A 22,556-nucleotide genomic window follows, 5' to 3' on the forward strand; every position below is an offset into this window, starting at 1 on the left:
GTAGCCTGTCGCCTGACCAGCTGCGCGAACTGTAGTGTCAAATCATAGGAATAAACAGGGATTTCTGGTCAAAGATATCAAATGTCAAAGTGTTCAAACATAACTTTTATTTCCTTACAAACAGCATTCCTTGTCGTACCGCAAAATTCCTGCAGTTGATTAAAGTATCTTTAATTCCACCTCATAACACATCGTATTTACAACTCTCGTCAAAAAAAAAAAAAAAAAAAAGTGGTATAGGTTAGTAGCCTACAACCAAGAAAATGTGAAAGGTCTGTTTACATACATTGCCAGTGTGCCTCCATTCTCGTATAGATCTCAACAAAATTAGCACTGTGATTTTTCAACATCCCAAATTTTACACAAACAGTTTATTTTCAGGTCATGACATCGTATACGTTTTGCATTAACTGGGATAAATGCTCACTAACAGATAAGTTCAAAAAAAAAAAAAAAAAATTCAGCAAAGAAAAATGCAGATCGGGGAAAAAAAGCTTTCAAATTCAGTTATTCAGGAATGAGCAAGACTGCATGCTACCGGAGGGTATGTAGAAACCCTAACATTGCAGTTTAATGGGACAATGTTTTAACCTTTACACCTGGTAACAGAAGTCATATTTTGAACATATGATTGTGCAAGCCATGAGCATTACCCACAAATGACTTCAAAAGGCTGCTATACGGTGACTTAAAATACAAAGCTGCAGTGTGTTTCAAACAGTAGTGTTGGATTCTTAAAATGTATAATTCCCATATGCTAGTCTCACCATTGACAGGTTTCTAGTATGACATGCCTATTTACTTAAAGCTGGTAATGTATATTTGACAAAAGACCGTGAGAAATCAATCATATTTATACATACTATATAGTATGTATTAAAATTCCTGAATTATCCAAATATAAAACAATTAAAACTGTCCCTCAGTAGATGTTATTTAAATACATATTAGTTCTGCCAATGCAGAAAAAAAACAAGATAAAGTTGAAACATGATAATTGTCTTCTTACATGCAGTACAGGATTTCTGAATGCAGTTTATTGTTCATTAAATCATTTGAATCATCATGTTCACTCAGGCAATATTTCAGGAGTTACAGTGACTGTACTGAAAACAGGCAATAAGCTGTAGTTAGGTGTCAGGGGCATATACCATATTCCGATCCCATTGTACTGCAAAACCACTGAGCGGTACACATACAAATTGCATAGTAAGCCAAGTGTTTGTGTGCATGTGTGTGGTGATCATAATTTTGAAAATCCATTGCAAACAATCCCTTAATTTGCACTGGCTTCATTCACAATCAAGGCCGCACTGTATGGACACTACCATGGGACAACTTTACGATGCCCAAATGGTAAGGTGGACATCTTGTTAGCCTACAGCAAGGTTCCCCCTGCCCCCCCGCCCACCCCCCAACCCTGGTCCTGGAATACTGATGTGGGTGCTGGTTATCAGGGTGTTAATTATGTGTACTGCTCCATCTTGTGGTGGATGCCTTAATCCCTCAATAACAAGTCCCCAGAAGACATTTTGGCATTTTTACATGGGGAAATTGTATCACACAGTTTCCACAATCAGATTTACGGATTCTATTGTATGGCATCAATACCCACTGTGACATTAATGCAACTGTGGGGGTTAGAATCAGCAGGTAAAAAAAGAAAATACAACTAAAAGTAAAATACAGAAGAAGAAAAAAATATGAATGAATGCATGTACACACTGACCAACCACTTTGCATCAACGACTTCTTAAAAGTATGCAAATTTGTTGCTGGTGCTATCAGGATAAAAAGTTATGGGTTGAGCCCTAGAAATCATTAAATACAGCTGCTAAGCTACCAAGCTGACAATAATGCTGGTTTCTGACCAAAATTCCACTCAGCTGATTAGGTTTGAGGAGCTGCAACCTTGTATCTGATATCTTTTCTGGTGACTGTCCTCTAAGGCAGATATTTTTGAAGTGTGCTTCAAAGCGATTTCAAACAAAAAATCTGCATGGCTGGTAATCAATGAAATGGACGCCAGGTGCATAGGCCCCCGCACCCTCATCAGAAAAAAAGTTAGATTACAATTGAATACCTGCACTCCTTTGGTCATACAAATTCAGTGTAGAACAAAATTGCTAAATAAATACCAGAGAATAAAGGTTCAAATTCTTAAGGCTTTGCTGGCAACCACTGAGACAAAAATAAAAGTGAAGGTAATTCTGTAGCATCAATACAGAATAAGTGTTCTTGTTGTTCCGTTAAATAATAGCTATAAGCCATATTCCGTAATTGTGCTTATGCTCAACACTATTTAACAGTACTAGTGTGTTAAAGGCAACATAAACAACACATTAAAAAAGACCTTTAAGTGTATCATTTTACAGTGAGAACATCATTTAAAGAAAGTTCTTTCATTGAGGTCTTAAAACAACAAACTGCAAGTGATGCCAAATACATGCCAATATTAACTCCGTCAAAGACAATTAACCCTTTAAGGTGTAAGATCACATATGTGATTAGAATGTTCTAAACTGAACATTCTAATGCCCATGTAACAACCACAACTGGTAATTGAAAGCAATGGAGATCTAGACCACTTAGAATGTTGGAAAAAACATTACAAAAAAACGTGCTCTTCGAAGGGCTAATTATGAGCTCAGAAAGGGGAGGGGATATAAAACACAGAAGGGTTCAATGGGGAGGTTTGGACAACATTTTACCAGATTGCCAAAACAGCCTCACCAATATAGCCTCACAGCTAGCTGGATCTCACATCCTAGGCAAACATGTCTGCCCTCAATTTAATATACTGTGGGTGTGTGGTATAACAAAAATTCTGTGTATATTCCATTTTGATATCAAGAGTTGTGTTGGGCATTTAACTGTCTTGGTCAAAGTATTGGAAGCCTGAAACCATTTATAAACAGAAGGTCAAATGCACATAACAGGACAAAATCTACATTGTGCATCCATGACAAAAGCAGGTAAAGCAAGCACACTCAGGACAGGACCATAGGGTGGTGTGCAAGTGATTTGGAAGCGATCAGGAAACGATTAAACCGAAGTTGGGCAATTGTATGTGCACGGTCAGAAAAACCTGCACAAATGGCCCCATTGCTATTAAAGTCCAGAGACTTCAGTTGTATTGGGAACTGACCGTAATAATACGGTCACGCTTGTGGCTTTTTGATGCAATTCTCCTGTGGCTTCCGATAGCAACATAAAGTAAAAGGTGCGGATTATAAAATTAGCATTTTAAGCGCATTGCAGTCATCAAAATCTATCGTTTTTGCAGTCAGTAGGAACAGATTCTGGTGAACATGTGCTTAGCGTTATTTCTCAAGAAAAACATTATATGAGGTACGTATGGCAGATGGCACACAGGAAAGTAAAATCAAACATTAATGCACATACAAAATCTAAACATGTACATAAAAGCCTGGTATGGTCTGCAGAAAGGGGCTCATTTATGAGACTACGCTGAACTGTCATCTTCTGCAAAATCTCAGACTCCATTCGATTCACATCATTTCTAGAACACGGAGAAAATAAACATTCCCTAGGTATTAAAACAATTCTGGAATTAGGTTACTGGAGGGACCTTGGTTTTTTTTTTGCTTTAATTGAGAAAGGTTTTCAAACTTCTGATTAGTTTTCTAGGGATGAAAACATCTGAATGCTGCACACAAAACCTACCTATAAAAGGAGACCGTACATTTCACTGTTGTTCCCTTCTTCACACTGAAGTTGGGGCTGGTTGCGTTATAAATCTGAGGGACTGTTACGATTGCTTGGCGTCTGACGGTGAACTTTCTTAGGCACTTGAAAAAAGGTCAGGGGCTCAGAGAGGGGGGCTAGGGCACCAGTGGGACAACTCTTAAAAAATAAAGCATTCGCTCGCCACTGTGGAACCGAGCTTAAAGTCGCATGCCTGAAGCGAGACCTGCCAACACCCAGCTAAGCATCGGAGAGTGCCTTACATCCCCATGACTCTAAGAGACATTCCCCTAAAACGTTAGCGCGCAGTGTAGCACATAGAACGAAGCCGGGTCGTAGAAAACATGGGGGTGGGGGAGACTGGAGGAGATCGGCTGCGTGGCGTTGGGCGAGGAGAGATTCCGTCCCCTCCGTTTATCTGTCCTTGGACGTCAGCTTCTCGATCAGCTCCTGCAGCGGAGCCAGTTCTTTTCTGTCTATCAGATTAAATTCCTGAAAGGAAAAGGTAAAAAAAAAAAAAAGTTAACAGTTCAGTATTTTCGTTAAGTACCTGAGCTCTGTCGAACTAGGCTTACCAAGACTTCATCTTGGTAAATGATGAATCCTCGAACAGATGGCGGCAAATAAAACACAATCAGGCCTTGGCAAGACATGGTCTCAGAATGGACATTGTGACTCGGCAGAATTCCCCAGTGTAGACACCCGGTAAATAAAACCGGTTACCTGAACAAAAAAGATAAAGTGCTTGAAAGACGTGTTCAGGTGGGCCTCTTCCTGAAGCTGGATGACGGCGTCAAAGTGTTGGTGGTAAATGTGGGCGTACACCCGGAAAAGACGTTTCAGGATGGTCTTCGCCACCGACATGAAGTTCTTCGGAAAGGGGACACCTAAAATCAGAGGGGGCGAGGGTGAGAGGACTATTAAATCCAGTCTATGCCTACGGTCAAAACGCCTCCTTTGATGGAGATTTGCCTGGACAACCGACTCAACAGGAAATACATCAAAAAGACAAACCCCTTTCACCACAAGGAATTCAAATGCCTTATGTAATTGCATATTTGCATTCGTTTCCATATTCCTTGACAATATACAAAGGTGGGAGAGAGCAAGATCATTTGTATGGAAAAGAAAAAGAACAACTAATTTTAGAGATTTGCGACAGAAATAACTTTCGATGAGAGAATTAAAGGGTGTGAAACAGAATAGCTGGATCTACCTATTTTCGAAGGGAACAGCGTTTCATCATCGAGCTGATCCTGCACCCAGGTCATTAGGTAATCAATATACTTGGGCGCAGAGCATTTGATTGGCTTTTTTATATTGGTCCCATCAGCCCAATGGTACTCATACCTACAAAATGAAATTAAATCAAATCAGTACATTGTCTTGTTATTCTTTCAGCATGCACTTAATCTGGAGAGTAAATCAACAGGATAAAAGCCCTAATTAATTTGGTAATAAAGCACAACCTATTAGGGCTATAGCAGCAATTACAGGGAAAGCAACATCTAAAAAGATAATTACGTGTAAGTGAAAACCACATGTATTTAACAGCACGCAATTAGACTAAACTAGCTGGAAGATGGCTTTACTAATTAAATGAAGACGATACATTGTAGCTTTCACATAAAGTCGAACGGAAAGCCGTGAAGGCGGAGGGAGTTCTTACTTGGGCCCGGCGGACATGAGGGGACAGCTCTCCTCCGTGCAGAAGTCGGTGATGGTCCCGTAAAGCATGTTGATCTGGTTGAAGAAATCTACAGCTGAGGAAGCAGAAATGAAAACAGGGCCTGTGTGTGAGCGGGCGGCTAACACAGCTGCTCAACGTAGCGCAATCAGTCTGGCACTACATTTTAAAAACGGCTGTTTGTAACGCAGCAAGACGGCAAGACAAATTACCTCTGCCAGCCGGTGTACGACAGCCCATTCAGCTAGCTACTCACAACCCAAAGTAACAAGAAAGTGGGAACACGCAAATTAAACTCATTAGTCAAAAGTTAGGGAAGATTCACACACTTCAGAAATCTTATGACTGGTTTATGCGCATATCTGTGAGTTCATTTTCAATTCTGGTTTTGGCTTATTTTGTGTCCCGTGTCTTGGGAACCAACAGTCTGGGGTAATTAACATTCAGCTGTGTTTAATGGGACATTTCCCTCTACATGTTAAATTGTCTGAGAAGGGTAGAGGCACTCAATCTCAGTGCTGAGAGCACCTGTAGGTATTACTGACCATGTAATAATCATATCTTGCTATTAAATTTAATAATCCATTCCTGACTGCCTTAATACATTACATTTAGAATTCATTACTGAGTGGTGAGAGCAGGAAGCAGAGCAAACCACATTATCAACTGACAGCAGTAGCTGCATCAACCAACAAATATAACTTTAAATAGATTCACAACGGATCTATATAGCGTTTTAAATAACATATTCATTTGAGGGTACAATGTAAAATATTGAACAAGCAAGATCATTCAACGCAGAATCAATGCTCAGAGTTCTGGGTTGCAGCCCATTCCATCACTGGGGCCAGTTTTTCTACTTTTTTGTATAAAAATCAATGGCCAGCTGTCACAGTAAGTAAAGAACTCTCCTCCATTACGGCTCCTGATAACAGTAGCAAGCTGCAGCATGTGTACCGCATTCAGCAGTGGTGAAGTAGTCCTGTAGTTCTGGTAAATGATTACTTGAAGTACTGCCAGAATTCCAGAAGCTATTTATTTAAATGGAGGAAAAAAGGACATCTCCGTGTAGGTCTTAGCCTAATTATCAGGGAAAGAACCGTTCGGAGCCACAGCGAGCTCGCGTTATTCGTCGTTCCCAAAAGCGCTTGCGGTGCAAAGACCTTGCTCAGACGCTAAAGGGAAGCGGCTGGGACGCGGCTTTGATATATAGGACCGAACCCGGCGGATACCGCCGCTCTGCTCCTAACTTTCCCAGCGAGATGAAAATGAAAGACTGCCTCCACGCAGTGTTCCGTACCGGCGGCTTATGACGGCACTTCTGTACTTTTTACGACTTTGCTCATCTATCAGGAGATACTTTTAATCACCTCCCTAAACTGGCACACGCCGTAAATAAATTAAATATAAAGATAAATTAAAATGAAGGCCCTTCTGCCAAATAACCGCTGAAGACGGATAATGCTGTCGAGGCCCTGGAAATTAAAAGCAACAAATTTCTGTTTTAAAGCGGCGCGTACCCTCCAGGGAACGGCTACGGCAGAAAGAAAATGCACCGAGCGAGGTTAAGAAAAGGTAATGCCCATCTGTTCACCGCAGCACAAAGGGCCTGGTAATTGAAAATCTCGGCCGCGACGGCATTGCGGATAGCGAGGACGGCGAGCGCTCGTACAAAGAGTGACCTTCGGCTAGCGCCAGCCTCCGAATCTCACCCCGGCACTTCAGCCTTAAAGGAAACGGAGGGCGTTCAGCAGCTGGTGTTAAATGTACCCACTGATTTCAGCGCAATAACGCCAGTGCCAGGGGGCACTTCTCCTCATTAAGTCGGGGGGGGAAGAAACAGAAATGTGCAGAAAATATAGATATCCTTGAAAAGAAAGGGCTCTGCCACCAGGAATCCCGCATACATTCGGTGCGCTTGTCTTGCGTCGGCCGCGTTGGCCCTCGGCTGGAGTTGCGCGCGAGCTGGGCGTGTCCCTGGGGAAGCTCAACACGCCGAAACGCATTCTCCGGCTCATTTGTCTACACGCAAAAATCACAAAGGGAGCACCGACGCCGGGCTGGAAAAAGGAGCGTGTTGTGGGACGTTTGGATTTCATGTTTGAATGCCGTTTTGCATGTCAGTTTCCCTCAGTACAAGCCCGTCTCACTGAATGTGAAATTCAGGTACAACACAATGGCGGTCCATCAGCTGATTGAAACAAATGAGAATCGGATCGATTGAGCTACCCGACTAATGAAGTTGTGAAATCAACTATAGTTCGGTCTTCGTTTTATTTAATAAGGCAGTGTAAAGTCATTAAGCGCAAGTCCTGACAGACGGGAAATCCTCTTCTCCAGCATGGGCGAGGCAAGATCAAGATCACTCATCGCGAGACCAGTGTGTCCGTCGTTCCTTAAGGACACAGGGCCACTTAGTGAAATCCAAACCGGAGCCAGCTGCTGTCGCTAATACAGACCCCTGCCGACAGATTGTTTTCCGTATCTGCGGCCAAAGCTCAAAGCTTTCTTTTTTCTTGAACGCTTCCCCTCTACCGAGAGCGACCAGGCAGGCCTAATCAATCAAGTTCGCAGCTCCATTCTTAACCCGCAGTACCGGTTCCAGGCCATTACTTCGAATCCCGTTTGGAAGGCTGCCCTGACGAGCCATTCTGCAGTTCCCTGAGGTGACCCGTGGTATGGCGTGACAGAGGACCCTCCGCACTGTGGTCAGGGGCTCGGAGTGCGAGATTACAGACGTGAAACCAGCCTCGTCTTTGCTCAGGGTGAGGTCCCGTCACCTCACTCATATTCTATCCCTGCAGGCAGGGATTAAATCTGAGCAACATAACTACTCACGGTGCTACTTTACATTAGATTGCATTGCAGTTACTTAGGATATGCCAACATAAAACCCAAACATGTTAAACTCAAATTTCTATTTCATATGCAGCCAAGTCCTCCAAAGATGGCTACTCAATAACAAATTATTTGTAAAGTCAGTATACCACATTGTGGAGAATGTGGACCAAAAAAAACCCCTAGCCATACACAAACACAGAGGCTGAGTATTTTTTTTAAATATTTTATGGATTATTGAACATTTTATATTACAGCTACATCTTAAGAGCCTACCACTGCACCCTGGTTCTTTCCACTCCCCCTCAGAACCACTTCATTCACTTCATTGCTTTACACTGTGCTGCATTAACCCCTAAAGCCAAACATCTTTAAGTTTGTACCATTTTCTTTCCTGTGCAATGTACACAGTCCATAGCTCCAGCTACATTCAGAAGTCATTGCTAGTAAAAGCAATTCCATTTATTTTTTTATTTTTAAATTCAGGTCAGTTGCCCATTGAGGGATCCCCATTCACCCTGCACAGCTCCAGTCCTCCCAGAATGCCTGAGGAAATCTAGCAGCGAAGCCCCGGCAGACCACTGAGGAGAATCAATACAAGTTAACAACGGCTCAATGGCCTATAGAGCAAACAGAAGAGAACAGGGACCTACATACTCTACTGTATGTGCTCACGCATTACAAGATCCATGAGAACAATGTTCGAGTTGTCTTTCGGGAGGTGCATTTGTCCTTTGTGTTTACCCAGCTATTCCGGCCACTTCCACGACAGCAAGGTCCACCGAAATCAAACAGCGCGCTTCCTTTTTCCACAGTGGGAAACAGCCACTAGCTACGATATGCTGCGTTGTCATTTTGAATAAGATTATTCCAGAAAGTGCCCCCCCCCCCTTCCCCTTGGCGCTCGGCAGTAGAAGGTCCTCGTGCCCCCCCCCCCCCACCCCCACCCCCACCCCTCCAACCCGATCTCTTGCTTGGCTGCGATAAATCCAGCCCGAGAGAACACACAGTACACTTCAGCCATAATCACTTTCAGACTCTCAGGGGACACATTTGGCTCGGCCCGGGACGTACGTGCAGCCTTTTTGAATGCAGGTCGGTTGCCCTGGGCAGACAAGCAAGGCGACAAGCGCGCCGTTCGAGACTGACCGATACACCGCCCCGCCTCGTTCCGATGTAGAACAGGCACGTGCTCCGACCTGCACCGGCCTTTACTTGGCATGTTCTTCCGACGCACGTGCCTGAACACTTTTCCAGCACCGCCTTCATAAATGCTGCAAGTGACCTTCTAACTGAAAATGCTAAATGTACACGGCCGCAAGTCGAGACGAGCACACGATGCTAAATGCTAAAAGGTAAATTCACTGCCCTTTTATGGAACGTCGGGTTGCCGGGTTGCGGAGACCTACTGTTGACGGCCACCCACTCGTTGAGGTCCTCGCCGTCGGGCAGCATGACGGCCATGCGCAGGTTCCCGCTCCCCAGCGTGGCCTCCGCATGCTTCAGCAGCTCGTACTGGTGCGACCCTTCCGGAATGTTCTTCTTCGGCTTGAACGTCTTTGACGAGCGACTTCCGCTGCGGGACAGAGAGGAGGAACGCACGTAAACGGCCCACCCATTTTACACACGCTGGAGCTGAATTGAAGGATCTCAGCCATTCTCAAAGAGAAACACAACTGAAAGATCTATATGCAGTTAAAAACATTAAAGGGCTAGCATATGCTAAGATGTGTTGGATCCTCTGATTGAATAACAAAACGTTTGCTTCAAGCAATGCCACGTGTCTACCTTTCCGTGAAACTGCAACAAAGCAAGTGTGACTGTGTAGCTTCAGGTCATTTTCAATTTAAATGATGTGCTTTTTTTCCCATGTTATTTTGCTCATTATCATGACTTTAACCGCAATTAATTCTCCACTCTTGGGTGCCAAAGCAGCTTGGGGGCAGAATTCCGGAGACTGTGAGCATGAGTGTACATGCTCAGAGAGGAGGGTCAATCTCTTCACTTTTCAACCCAAAACTGCATCTGTCTGCACATTTGCACATTTTAATGTGGATAGGCTGATAAATTATGCATTTATTCAACTTCTATTATCATTATTTTAGAACATTAATTTGAAAACATTAATATGCAACAATCTATACATTACTAAAGTATTTCCAGTCTATAAAAATTTTTTTTAAACCTATAAAACACAAACAGTACAGAAATGCATGTAGGCATATATGCATGCAAACATATCTTGCATGCTATTCAGGTATTTACATTAGTACTTTAAAAATTATGTTTTAGGCTTACATTACATTACAATCACTGACTAGATGCTCTGCTCTGAGCAGCTAACAATAGTGGAGAACATCAGCATTAACCTTCGCACAGAAGGCTCATTTATAATCAGTGTACAGCTGACTGACTAGACAGCAATCAGTACTGTAAATACCACAATAATGTTGACCTATAACATTATCATCCCAAAAGGAAATCCTCTCCAAAAAAATAAAATAAATAAATAACAGCTTGAAGGTCAGGGGAGCCATGGTGCAAGCTGAAGAGGTTGGTCGCTGCTGGAAGATGGGTAGGGTTTCTGCTGTCCTCACTTGTGTAGGGAGTTCTGCATTTCTCTTATTAAATATATTCCTGTTTTATACTAAAAGAAGGCAAGCCTACGTGCTATAAGCACTGACTCTGTACCACCCCTCACTGACATCCTTGTGTCTCAGCGCAATCCTGAAGGCAGTCGGTTGCGTGAAATGGAGCTATCTGACCTGTGCTGCAGTCAACCGAGGAACATGCAAACTACTCTAACATCAATCACGGGGCGGCTGGAGAGTTTGCGGGGTGGTTGCCTGGTTACCCAGCCAGCCCACCTTAAGTAAACAGCACTGGGGCTGAAGACGATAAGGACGGCGGCTGGTTCTTTTATGACAAGACCTTTCCTCCAAATTGCTCATCGTGCAGTCATTTTACAATGTCGTATCGTGTCTGGATTTGATTTGTTTAGCGAGTCCATTCACGCTCCCTTCAGACCACAGAAGCCTGCAGGTCTTGAGAGCTCCTTGGTTTAATGCCGTTACGCAGGCAAGAAGTGTCAATAAATAGCCAAGTTAATTCCATCACAATGGGAGTCCCATAGGTTATCAAATCTGCTTCTATTTCAACAAGGCACAAGACTCCCTGTAAGACGCTCTTTTCCAGTATCATCTCATTAACTTTCTCACACTAAAAACGACAGGGCTATTTATAGATTTCACAGCCAATTAAATCATTCCAGGAAGACAGGAGGCAATTGTTACATGTGTATTTATAAAGGCCATCTGCTGTCGGTTCATTCAGGAGAGATCCTACACTTCCTCCTTACACTTCCTGTCCGTCTGTCCGGAGGAACCTTCAGACGCTCCTCCGGTCAGGAGGTGGTGCGGTAAACACGTTCAGCCGTAAACAAAGGAGGGCCACGCGGCGGAGGAGAGAAAAGGGGGGGCAAACAATAAACGGGGGGGGGGGGGTGAAACAAGGAAACGTGAGTGCTGACTGCGCTCTATCTGGAAAGCAGGGCTTTGTGTGTGTGTACCGCTGAGACATTAGACGCAATCTCAGGAAGAACCAGAGGCGTCAGGACCTTTTGTGTTAAAATACGAATAAATAAAAATAAGCAGGACTGCTCGGCATCCTGAGCTGAAACAGTTTACGACTGGATCCTGTTTTCTTTTTTTTTTTAAAGCTTAATTAAATTCCTAAAGAGAGTGGCATAAAATCTCTCCTATGTGTCCGGGGATTCACAGAAAACATGCCCTAAGGATACAAAGTGTCCCTCTGCGCCGTTTCATTCTCTATTCCGAGAACATAATGAATCTTTCTACAAGCCAGACTACACAACGAAACTGCAACGTTATTTACACGTTGTTTCTCTGTGTAGATATGATCAACCTGAGCATGATGAAATCAACTGTGACTTAATCTCCTGCACTTAAGACAGCGCACAATCAATCAAGGCCGCCTCACGCAACCACCACCAGACACAGTCACCTAGGTTTGTTGACAAGGCGAGCATCAATGAACGAATAAACCAACGACTGCTAATGATGTCGCAACCGACTCAGGTTCATCCTGTAGCCTTGCGGATGTAATAAGAGCACGGCATTGTGAGTTTAAGTTGGCGGCCCATTGTCCTGCACCTGCTGCAGTCGAACCTTAGGACATTAGACACGGGAATTGACCGCTTAAGCACCACGGGGCCCCCCCTCGCCCAGCACTGGACCGCATCTGCTTGCACGTGACATAAAGAGGGGGGGGACGGCGGGAAAAAAAAAACCAAGCCCAATCAGTCTTCTCTGCACCGCTACACCAAGTCCCCCGGTGCCACAAACAGACAGGAATAGATCTGCCATTTAAAACTGTAATAGACCCAGCCAGAGACAGCAGCCTAGATCTTTATCCTTCTGAGTTAGGCCTGTAATTAAATCTCACGGCTACGTTCTTAAGGCCCTGTAATTACCGGAATTCCTCCTGTAGTCACACATCAACGCTAACACGAGCGGCGCTATCGCGCCGGTTGAGCATTAGAAAGGCTGAGACTGTACTATGTGAACGTTCGGTCGAGTCGAGCGGCTGCTGACCGGGCCTCTCGGTGTGCAGAACAGACTCCGCCTTCCCCCTCCGCAAACTGCAGCGTCCTCCGGGGCGCTGGGTTTGGGCACTGACAGCAGCTCGGTATCACACGCCATTAAACAGGGGCCTGATCAGCGTTGAGAAACAGCCCAGGGGCAGTGGGTTATGTTCCTCCACTCACAGCTTATGTGAGAAGCGCTATTGAAAACAAACAGGGAGCGACGTGACTGCATCACTGAATTTATGCAGGAAACCACATTTTTAAAACAATCCAAAAAAATAAAAAAATAAAAATAAATTGTTGAATATGAATGCATTGCCTACTTAAGTGATATCACTTCCTTGTGATAAGATTTAAGTTTACTGGAAGGGTACTATTTTTACACACTTAACAAAAAGACACATTATGAAAGATATCCCATGTGACTGATTGGAGAGCATTGCATAATACTCCATGTGCCAAACTTACAGTCTGATCCAAAGGGACTTACACAGAAGCCATTTATCAAACTGCATATTTACTGAAGTGGCTCAGGGTTATTGCATTGTACAAGGGTGCAGCAGTCCTTCATGGGATTTAAACTTGAAACCTAACTGTAATGAGATCCACATCCCCATTCGAATTATATCTAGGCCTACTTATCATTAAAGTGTATTATAATGTTGCATTATAATAATAGTATCCAGCGCCAAGATGTAGGCTAACCCACACAACAAGGAGACACAGGGTTAAATGTGTACCATGTAGGCTACTGGTATAGTGTAGATGTATTAGTATGTTTTATGTCCTAAATGAATGGCCATTTTAAATGTGGATTTTGTGCAATCGTATCCAATGCTGACCAGGCAGTGTTCATATTTTATATTTTGCAATGTGTCTAATGGCCCCATATTTGCAAAGGCTTGCTAACATGAGTATCAACGGCCTAGCATAGAAGATCACAGATTTTAAATAAATTTGAAAAATGTCTTGCGAAAGGACTCAAAGCACAAAGCACTGTTTTGTACTAGCCTTGATCGATACATACTCATTCACATTCTTTTGTCCGGGTTTGTTTTATGGTTGGAGTCCTTTCATGTAAATTGCCTGGTTCTTTGAAATTAAGATGAAAGCTTAAAAACTGCATTTAACAAAACAAAATACTATTTTAGCCGAAATCAACATCCAAGATTTGAGGCTGTTAGCAACATAGCTCAATTCTACTACTCCATGTACACCTGTCCTGTGCAAACACCATGTAGCCTATATTACTGTTCAGATATCAAGATATAGGCTAGACGGTGTGATGCCCTCTGAACATGTGACTCATCTGGCCCATTCCCAAATGCATGAGGTGTCAAGCTGAAATACCGCAATTATTTGTCCTGCCAAACAATAACAATCACAGCTAGCTTGGTTGAAGTTACAGAATACAATATGCAGGCCCACCATTTTGTGACTGAAAAAACTCCAGAAGTAAATGACCAAATCTACAGCAGATGAATATAAAAGACAAAGAAGATTGTCCCTTCTGCAACCCACAACAGAACAGTTTTTGACAAGCAGATTACTGGCAGACTTGAACACAATTGTGAGCTTTCCACTGATGACTACATATAGCCTACCTGTAAGTGTTAGAGGCTCAAAATTAATCTAAGGGAAAATGGACACTATTCTTTCCTTTGACAAAAATAACACGTGTTTGTTTCAGCATGCCTTGCACAGCATTAAGTTTGGTGGATGCAAACAAAACAACGGGTAAGAATGAAAAAAAAGGCAGAGCTTCTTAAAGTCTAGGTCTACTCAAGGTTAAAGACAAAGAGCACAGCCCTTAAGTTAAATGTGGTCTATGAATCAGCCAGACTATTCACCATGAGTTCATTCACTCCAGTCAAATAGCCTATGCAATTTAAAAGCTCAGACCAGACGAATTGCGTAATTAGGTCAACCCTACAAGTTATACTTTGAGATCCTTTAAGTTACTGTCAATTGTATTGTATTAAAAATAACAATAATTAGTTTTATCGCCCCAGCTGTTCTTACCCAAAACATTGCACAAGTACTCATTCTCAAAGATTACTGAATGACAAATGAACATACACAAATATCTTGTGACATGAGCTGCATCTGAAGAAGAAAAACATGTCAGGGTGGAGAAGCGGTGAGTCAGGGCTGTTGTCTAAGCATGCTTCCTTCTTTCCCGAAATGGAGAACCAAAAGACGAATGAACAGAATGCTGCAACAAGTTAATGCCTGCTTCCCGTTTCACTACCGAAACAGAGAAAACTGACCCATTTCAGCTTTCTGACATGAATATTACAATTTAATATCAGGCAAATTCATTTTTGCATGTATACATAGATCTCCTCGGGGTGTATCAAATCATTTTAATTCAGGCATTTGCTTGAGCACTTCACTGTTGCTAACTGAAAGTGCGGCAACAAAAAAATCTCAGTGAGCCAACGGTATCTGGAATATAATGTACTGTAAACGTAAACACTCAGACAACACACACATCAGCGTGTGAGTACTGAGCGTGAGTTCAAGTTTCCATATGCACAATTAGAAGAAATAGGCCCAAACAAAACGAAAATCCGTTAATACACACAAATATGCAACTGAACTGGCACACAACAGCAATAACTTTCCAAAGTGTGCGAGTACGTTTATTCAGTTGAGTTTGACGCATACCCGGAATGATGCCTTGTTGCGTCGCACAGTCCGCACACAATCTTAGTGTGCTACCCGGGTCATTTGTCTGGAGCTGGTAATGCAGTTGTGGAAAGTGGAGAGCTTGAGTCGCCCTTGGACTACACTGGTTACAGATATAATGCATCGTTCCCAGGAGTAAGAATGGAAACATACTGTAAAATCTTCACACAATAAATGATACCCCAAGAGACATTAAAACATGATCTGAACTGTTGACATGTAAGGTCAGTTAGCATACATAATCATACAATAATGTATGATAGTGTAAATTATAACTGGGTCAAAGTAGCCATACCGAAATAAGGAAGCAAGTTGCCCTTTTGCGTTGACTGCGTATGAATCTAGCAGCAATGCAATATTTCCACAAGGCATGTCCATCCTTGTTCCCCGTGGTAGAAGAAGTTTAGATACTCAATCACTGTCTTAAACAAATGAATAACTAAACAAACAGCAAATAAACAACTGATTACGTTAGACACAGCTGGCTATCACAGCTAATGTTAGATCTAACAAACCACTTAATTTAGCTTTCAAGCCATGACATTTAAGTTAACTGTAAGTGAAATGCAATTGAATTTAAACGCATTCTACCAAAAAAATAATAAATAAATGATATATAAATCTAAATAAACTGATTAATTACGACTATGTGTCCAGCTAGATTCATCTAAAGCCAATTTGTAAGTCTATCATCAAACAGAATGCACATGGTAGATTGTACCTACAGTAGCTTGCAAGTAAATCTGAGAAAGTGACTAAAATAGCTATTGCTCACCTAACTTAATTCAAATGAATGCAAGCGACTGCAGATTTGATAAAGCGACCATTCAATCCAGAGGCTACTGTCAATGTAGCTAGCTAGCGAACGTTAGCTTGCTACCATTAACGTCAATAAAAACAATAAACGCAAAGACAGGGTTAACGTGGTCTTTGCAAGCAACCCATTTTACCAAGAAAAAAAGACAGTTACAATCTACCTCGTTAGTAGTAGCTCACTAGAGAAATTCGCTACCGCCTTGTGCCTTGCGGTAAAGACTCGCTGTCTATGCACTGTGAGCAGCACATGATGCAGTAACCTAGCTTCCAAAAGCAAGTTGATAACACAGACACAAAGACAGAGTTAGCAGTGTATACTCACAACAAAAAGCTCATTTCCCTTTGTGAAAGAAGCTCTCAAAAACACGAGCACGCGAGAAAGGCTTATCTCCGTCTGTCCAAGATGTAAAAGACTATTATTGTCTGACAGTCCACAAAACAATACAGAACCCACAGTCACCACCTCTCCGTCTCCAGAATCGAATGCCAAACTTCTCCTACCTTCAGTAAGTACCAGCTCTAGGGACTCTCGCGAGAACACGCACACGAACATAAACAGTACCATACATTTCAGACAGGGCTGTTCAGGGAGTGACCCAAAGTATTCTCTCCTTTAATCACCAGTTAAACTAAAAAATAACGTGCGGCGAATATGCTTTAAATTGTGACATTGTCTAGGTCTGCATCTGTACTGTTTACTTACCCCACAAACAATGACAGACGAATGGCAGAACTCAATCTTTGAATTAAAAAAAACAAGATTAATATTTAGTAGGGCCACTCTTTGTGTACCTATTTCGTCTGGTACATACGTTGTATTGCTTACAGTAGATCAGGTGAGCAAACATGCGAAAGGTCTACCACTCCCCTAGATGGCGACATTAAAATATTTGCAGAGCTTACTTCATACTAAGGTATTGTCTTCTTTATACAGAACAGGTTTGTTGACCTTTTGTTACCAACGTGTTGCAGGATGGACGGTGACATTGGTAACTTTTTACCAAAATAGCTTGTATTGAAAATGTTTTTCTATTATTTTTTTATATAAAAGACTTGTCCGCCCATAGCGATACCAGTCTGTAGTCTCTTAGCAATCTGGTAGCTAGTTAGGTGGCTTAGAACCACACTCAGGCACAGTCAGCGCTAAGGTTATCAAAAATGGCCAGTGGACATTGCAGGTCTTTGCTGACCTCTTCAATATTTAGGAGTTTTACCGCAAGATATATTAATTCCAGGAAAATTTGGGAATGTAATTGGGCAGCCAGAACTCTGGCGATGGTAAAAGACTCAAGTGGACGTCCACAGTTCTATCACCACTGGACAGCTGCACATCTTCGCCACCTTCGGATTTTTTCTCTCAGAAATGTATTGTCTCTGCAAAAACTGTCTACCGAGGTAAGTAAAGATGTTGCCACCCACTTAATGAACAGATGAATAAAACGATATCTCGTCGGCCTACTAAAGGCGTATTCTTTGGCATCAGACAGGAGTTCCTTTCAATGAAGGCGACTATCCACCTTTACCTGAATATAATTCAAACCCAGAACCTGACAGAAAGGAGGTGTTCATCGTCCGCCTTAAAGGACTTCCGTGGTCATGTACAGCTGAAGATCTCTTGAAATTTTTCTCAGGTAAGATCTTAAATATGGTTAAAGGTCTGTGGGGAATACGGTTATCATTGTTTACAAAAATAACACCTCACTGCTGTACAGCCGCTACTTACTAGCCGTATTTTTAAATGTAGTCTGAAATGTCTGAAAATGCATGGCATGATAGTAGACGTCATGAAAATATATGACATGAGAATTAATATCAACGTATTCACAATGTCATTTCTAATTTAGGTTACAGACTTAATAACAATTTTGCTTTTTATTCATTATGTTTTTTCGGCTTGAAGAGTGCCAAATTCGTGATGGGGTGAACGGAATACATCTGACTGTAAACAAGCAGGGGAAACAGAACGGACAAGCTTTCATTGAGTTGGAACAGGAAGTGGACGTCCTCAAAGCTTTGGAGAAACACAGACAGTACATGGGATCCCGATATGTGGAAGGTTTGTCACGTTTTCATGCTGTTCAAAGTCACTATGTTCGGGAGGGGGCATGATAAACTTTGACAACCGACTTTTTGAAGTCTGCAAGCATGTATATTGTGGATCGGTATTTGAGTTGTTCAACCACTTTGGAGGAAAACTATTTAGGTGAACAAGCTGATCCCCCAGCACTGTCTCAACCACATTATTTTTAAATCCACCAGTAAATGATTTTCAGCAGTCAGCCATGGTTATGCAACCTTGACTGACCTCCTGCCCCCCCCCCCCCCCCCAAATAAATAAAGTAAAAATAAAATAAAAACAGCAAAGCTTTATGCAACAGGCAAACTGTGGTGTTATGTGATGGTTGCACCTGTACAGGAAAAGGTGGGTAGGCCTGATTCATGCTTTATTTTCCAGTCTATGAAGTGACAAACAGAGAAGCTGAGGAAATCCTGACGCAACCAGACCATCCCCCGGCCCAGGATGGAGTGGTCAAGCTCCGGGGCCTTCCTTACAACTGTACGGAGGAGGACGTTGCTCGGTTCTTTTCAGGTCAGGCTCCCTGGATACCCATCTCTCCCATTGTGCTCCTTCTGTTTGACATAAATGCAATGTACATGAAGGAACTTTCTAACACTCCTATCCAGACCGGCTTGCATAAGTCCACACACTAAAGTTTAGTCATTGAGCTCCTGAGTTGATGACAAGTGATCTGTGTCACAACCAATAGAAGATGTTCATGTATGACGTTACAACATAAATGAAGTGCTGTAAGTCGGTGCGTGATTCAGAATGCAGTGCTTTAAAGTGTCAGTCCTTAATTTCTTCATATAAAAATGGCATATGTGACACCTTTTCTTGTTGACATAGTAGCAATATTGATTCAATGTGTTTGAGAAATGCTGTGTGAGTTTTAGCTATTGGGGAAAATGGGCTGATGTGGTCCTCAGGTCTGGAGATGGTGTGACCCTTTATGGAAACGCTGTCTGAGTTTTAGCTATCAGGGTAATGGGCTGTTGTGGTTAGCTAACGGGGTAATGGGTTGTTGTGATCCTCAGGTCTGGAGATAGTTCCGGGCGGGGTGACGCTGGTCACGAGCAACAGGGGGAGAAACACGGGGCACGGCTATGTGCAGTTTGCCTCGCAGGAAATGGCGGATCAGGCTTTGGAGAAGCACAAAGAGGCCATGGGCAACAGGTAAGCAATTCCTCTGACTGTTGTGCCTTTAAAGCAAAACATGGTGAAGCTGCTTTTAGCTACTATGCTACACATATCTGGAACAACCATCCAGAAGAACTGACGCTTGCCCCAACAAAAGTGCCACTTTTAAATCAACATCTCTGCTTGCCATAGCTTTTAATGAAATATTGGGAAGCCTGCCTGTATAAAATATTTACTCAGGACTGGAGAGAAAGCTAAAACCGGGGTTTATTGGGAGTGATTGACGGCTTGTGTTGATATGCTCGCGTTCAGGTACATTGAGGTGTTTCCCAGCCAGAAAAGTGAAATCCAGTCCCAGAGGAGAAAGAGGGAGGAGGTGTCTCCATCTTTACCTCCTGCTGAGCCACACCCTCAACCTGAAAGCAGTACGATAATTTCTTTTTTTGTTCATTAATATATAGAAGAACATTGAAATACTGTATCTGTAATCTTATAAGTGATTTTGACACATTGGAAGATGTTCATTTTTTACGGTAGCTAACTTCAACACTTTTAAAGGCTTTTTTCAATTTTGTAAGGAAAACTTCAAAGACAAACAGAGATTTGTGGATTATCCTCTGGAATAATATCAGTATTTACGATGCAGTTTTTAGATAACAAGCACTACAGTGGTTAGAGCTTGAATTGACATTTGTTCAGTTTTGTTGAAAAAGTCCAACATTATTAAATAAATCCCAAGCATATTTCTGTCTAATCTCCTAAACCCAGCACACACCCTGTACAGTAAATATTCCTCGCTGGGCTAGTTCATGAATGCTTGCTGTGTCCAGCACTTCCTTTATTTTCATATGAAACTCTTAATCATTCATTTATTATTACTGCAGCCACTATTCTTCAAATATTAAGTGAAAATCTAATTGAACAGCGCTTGTATCTGGAATGTGTTTTTGTTTTTTTCACAGAAACTACTGATTCAGTACCCATATCAAACGCAGTCCCCAGAATGGCTGTACACTACGTACACATGAGAGGCTTGCCATTTCAAGCGACTGGACGAGACATTGTAAATGTGAGACAAGACAACCAAAGAAAAGCTATACCATCAATTCTGAATGTATAGAATATCAGTTTTAAAGTAGTGTCAAGGGGCAATTGATTACTGTTAACACCCTGAGCGTTTTGGTGACCGTGATTGGTAGTCTGAAGTTCTGATAACTGAATATGTAAACTGGCCGTGATTAAGCAGTGATTAATTTAATAAAGCAAGACCAATTACCACAACATTGTGTGCTAATGACACAGTTTGGCAGACATTGGAAATGAGAGGAAAGCAAGGACATTGTAATGAACGATATTTAATTTCCTTTGGTTTTCCATTATCGTCTTGACAATATATCATACATAAACTATTTGTTGTTGAGATTTTCTCTTTATAATAATATGCAAAGTAATACAAAAAAAAGCTCCATATAGCTATTTGCGTAATTGCATTTTGTTATGGGTTAAAATGAATGTATTATGGACACGTTACTGTGAATACTGAATAAAATCGGGAAATGTAACATTAGTCAAGAGTGCCACAATTGCGCATAATCTGTATTCATTAAGTGATTAATTGCGATGATTGAGATGCTACACTGGAATAATTTAATATTGCTCCACAGCTGGTTTAACGAGGAGGTTTTCCTCGTTAAACCAGCGTCTTGCTCCTGGTGAACGGCGTTACAGGCTGTTGAGTTGGTCGGTCGTTGAGTCCAAAGGGCCCTAATTATAGCTTGTCACACGTTTTTGAAATGCACGTGTGTCTCTTCCAGTTCTTCTCACCGGTGAGACTGAAGAAGATTCTCATCGAGTACGGCCCAGATGGGAGAGCCAGCGGAGAGGCCGACGTGTTCTTCGCCAGCCACGAAGACGCACTGTCGGCCATGTCTAAAGACAAGGCCTACATGCGTAAGTTAACCAATAGGATATAAGAATACGTAACAACGAGAACAGGATGTTCAGCCCACCTAGGACTGCATGTAATATGGGGCTGTGTAGTAAATGTGAATGATAAGTAAAACCTATATTTTAGTTCAGTTGCTTATTATTATTAGTTGCTCATTTACAGCTGTCTTATTCTATGTATCAGTGTCACCCTTCTGGATAGAAATCTGTGTTCTCTGAAATAAAATTACATTTTCTAAAAAATGTTTTATATAAAAAATTTTAAATGTTAAATGGTCAATTTGTTCATTTCCAACTTGGGTGAATTATCTACTGAACATGTAGAAGTAGCATTGAGAGGCATTGTTCTTAATAGATTGCATGTAATTGTTATTTATGTGGTAACAGAAATGTTTTTTTTTTCCTCCTCCTGTAGAAGAACGATACATTGAGTTGTTCCTGAATTCTCCGGGACAATAAGATCTGGCTGAAAAATATTGGTATGATTTAAAAATTTGATTTAAATGTGCTGTGATTTGTCAAACAGCATGATTTTTTTGTAGTGGCATGAAAACATTTAAACTTGAGCAGGGTGAACAAGTAAATATTGGTTAGGAATGAGTGTCTGTGTTCATTGGAACTATTACTGCTGTAAAGCCTGAGAAGCATAACGTTTGATGCAGATTTGTTGTATGCTCCTCTAGCCTATAACTTGGTGAAAAAAATATTACTAGATGGTCAATTTTCATAACCGTTTTTGTTTTGCAGGTGAAAACATGAACAAAAGGCGAGCATGTGCAAGTCCAGATACCAAGAACTCCTATTTGCATCTGAATTATTTATTGACATTGGGTTTAGTGTACAATTAAATCATAGAATGGCCACTATCAATAAACACATTCCTGTGAAGTACTGTTGTACTATGCAAATGAACAATTGTTTTTTTTTTTTAAAGATGATGTGCTGTAGACTGCAAATGAAGGCTCTGCCAGTATTTTTCTGAAGACTGTTGACGAAATGCCATTCATAATGCTTGCAGAGCGCTAAGAATCGATTTGTCTTTGGTGGAAGCAAGCTAATAATGA

At 41.9% G+C, this 22,556-nt stretch overlaps 2 protein-coding genes across 2 annotated transcripts; one reads left to right on the plus strand and one right to left on the minus strand.

The window, feature by feature from the left end:
* Nucleotides 1-87: 87 nt before the first annotated feature.
* On the minus strand, nucleotides 88-16,841 carry LOC135233271 (MOB kinase activator 1B). Its single transcript, XM_064296641.1, has 6 exons — nucleotides 16,669-16,841; nucleotides 9,643-9,809; nucleotides 5,378-5,471; nucleotides 4,925-5,058; nucleotides 4,432-4,595; nucleotides 88-4,200 (listed from the first exon to the last, which is right to left on the minus strand). Exons 1-6 carry the CDS (start codon nucleotides 16,680-16,682, stop codon nucleotides 4,123-4,125), a joined length of 651 nt encoding a protein of 216 aa, XP_064152711.1. The 5' UTR covers nucleotides 16,683-16,841; the 3' UTR covers nucleotides 88-4,122.
* A 439-nt stretch (nucleotides 16,842-17,280) lies between these two features.
* Nucleotides 17,281-21,957, plus strand: grsf1 (G-rich RNA sequence binding factor 1). The gene is made up of 9 exons (XM_064296639.1): nucleotides 17,281-17,741; nucleotides 17,830-17,977; nucleotides 18,247-18,402; nucleotides 18,802-18,936; nucleotides 19,443-19,581; nucleotides 19,858-19,970; nucleotides 20,508-20,614; nucleotides 21,360-21,495; nucleotides 21,908-21,957. The coding sequence occupies exons 1-9, from the start codon at nucleotides 17,505-17,507 to the stop codon at nucleotides 21,949-21,951; spliced, it is 1,215 nt and encodes a 404-aa protein (XP_064152709.1). The 5' UTR covers nucleotides 17,281-17,504; the 3' UTR covers nucleotides 21,952-21,957.
* The last annotated feature ends 599 nt before the right edge of the window (nucleotides 21,958-22,556 follow it).

The sequence above is a fragment of the Anguilla rostrata genome, chromosome 10 (assembly GCF_018555375.3).
Source record: "Anguilla rostrata isolate EN2019 chromosome 10, ASM1855537v3, whole genome shotgun sequence".
In the NCBI taxonomy this organism is placed as follows: Eukaryota; Metazoa; Chordata; class Actinopteri; order Anguilliformes; family Anguillidae; genus Anguilla; species Anguilla rostrata.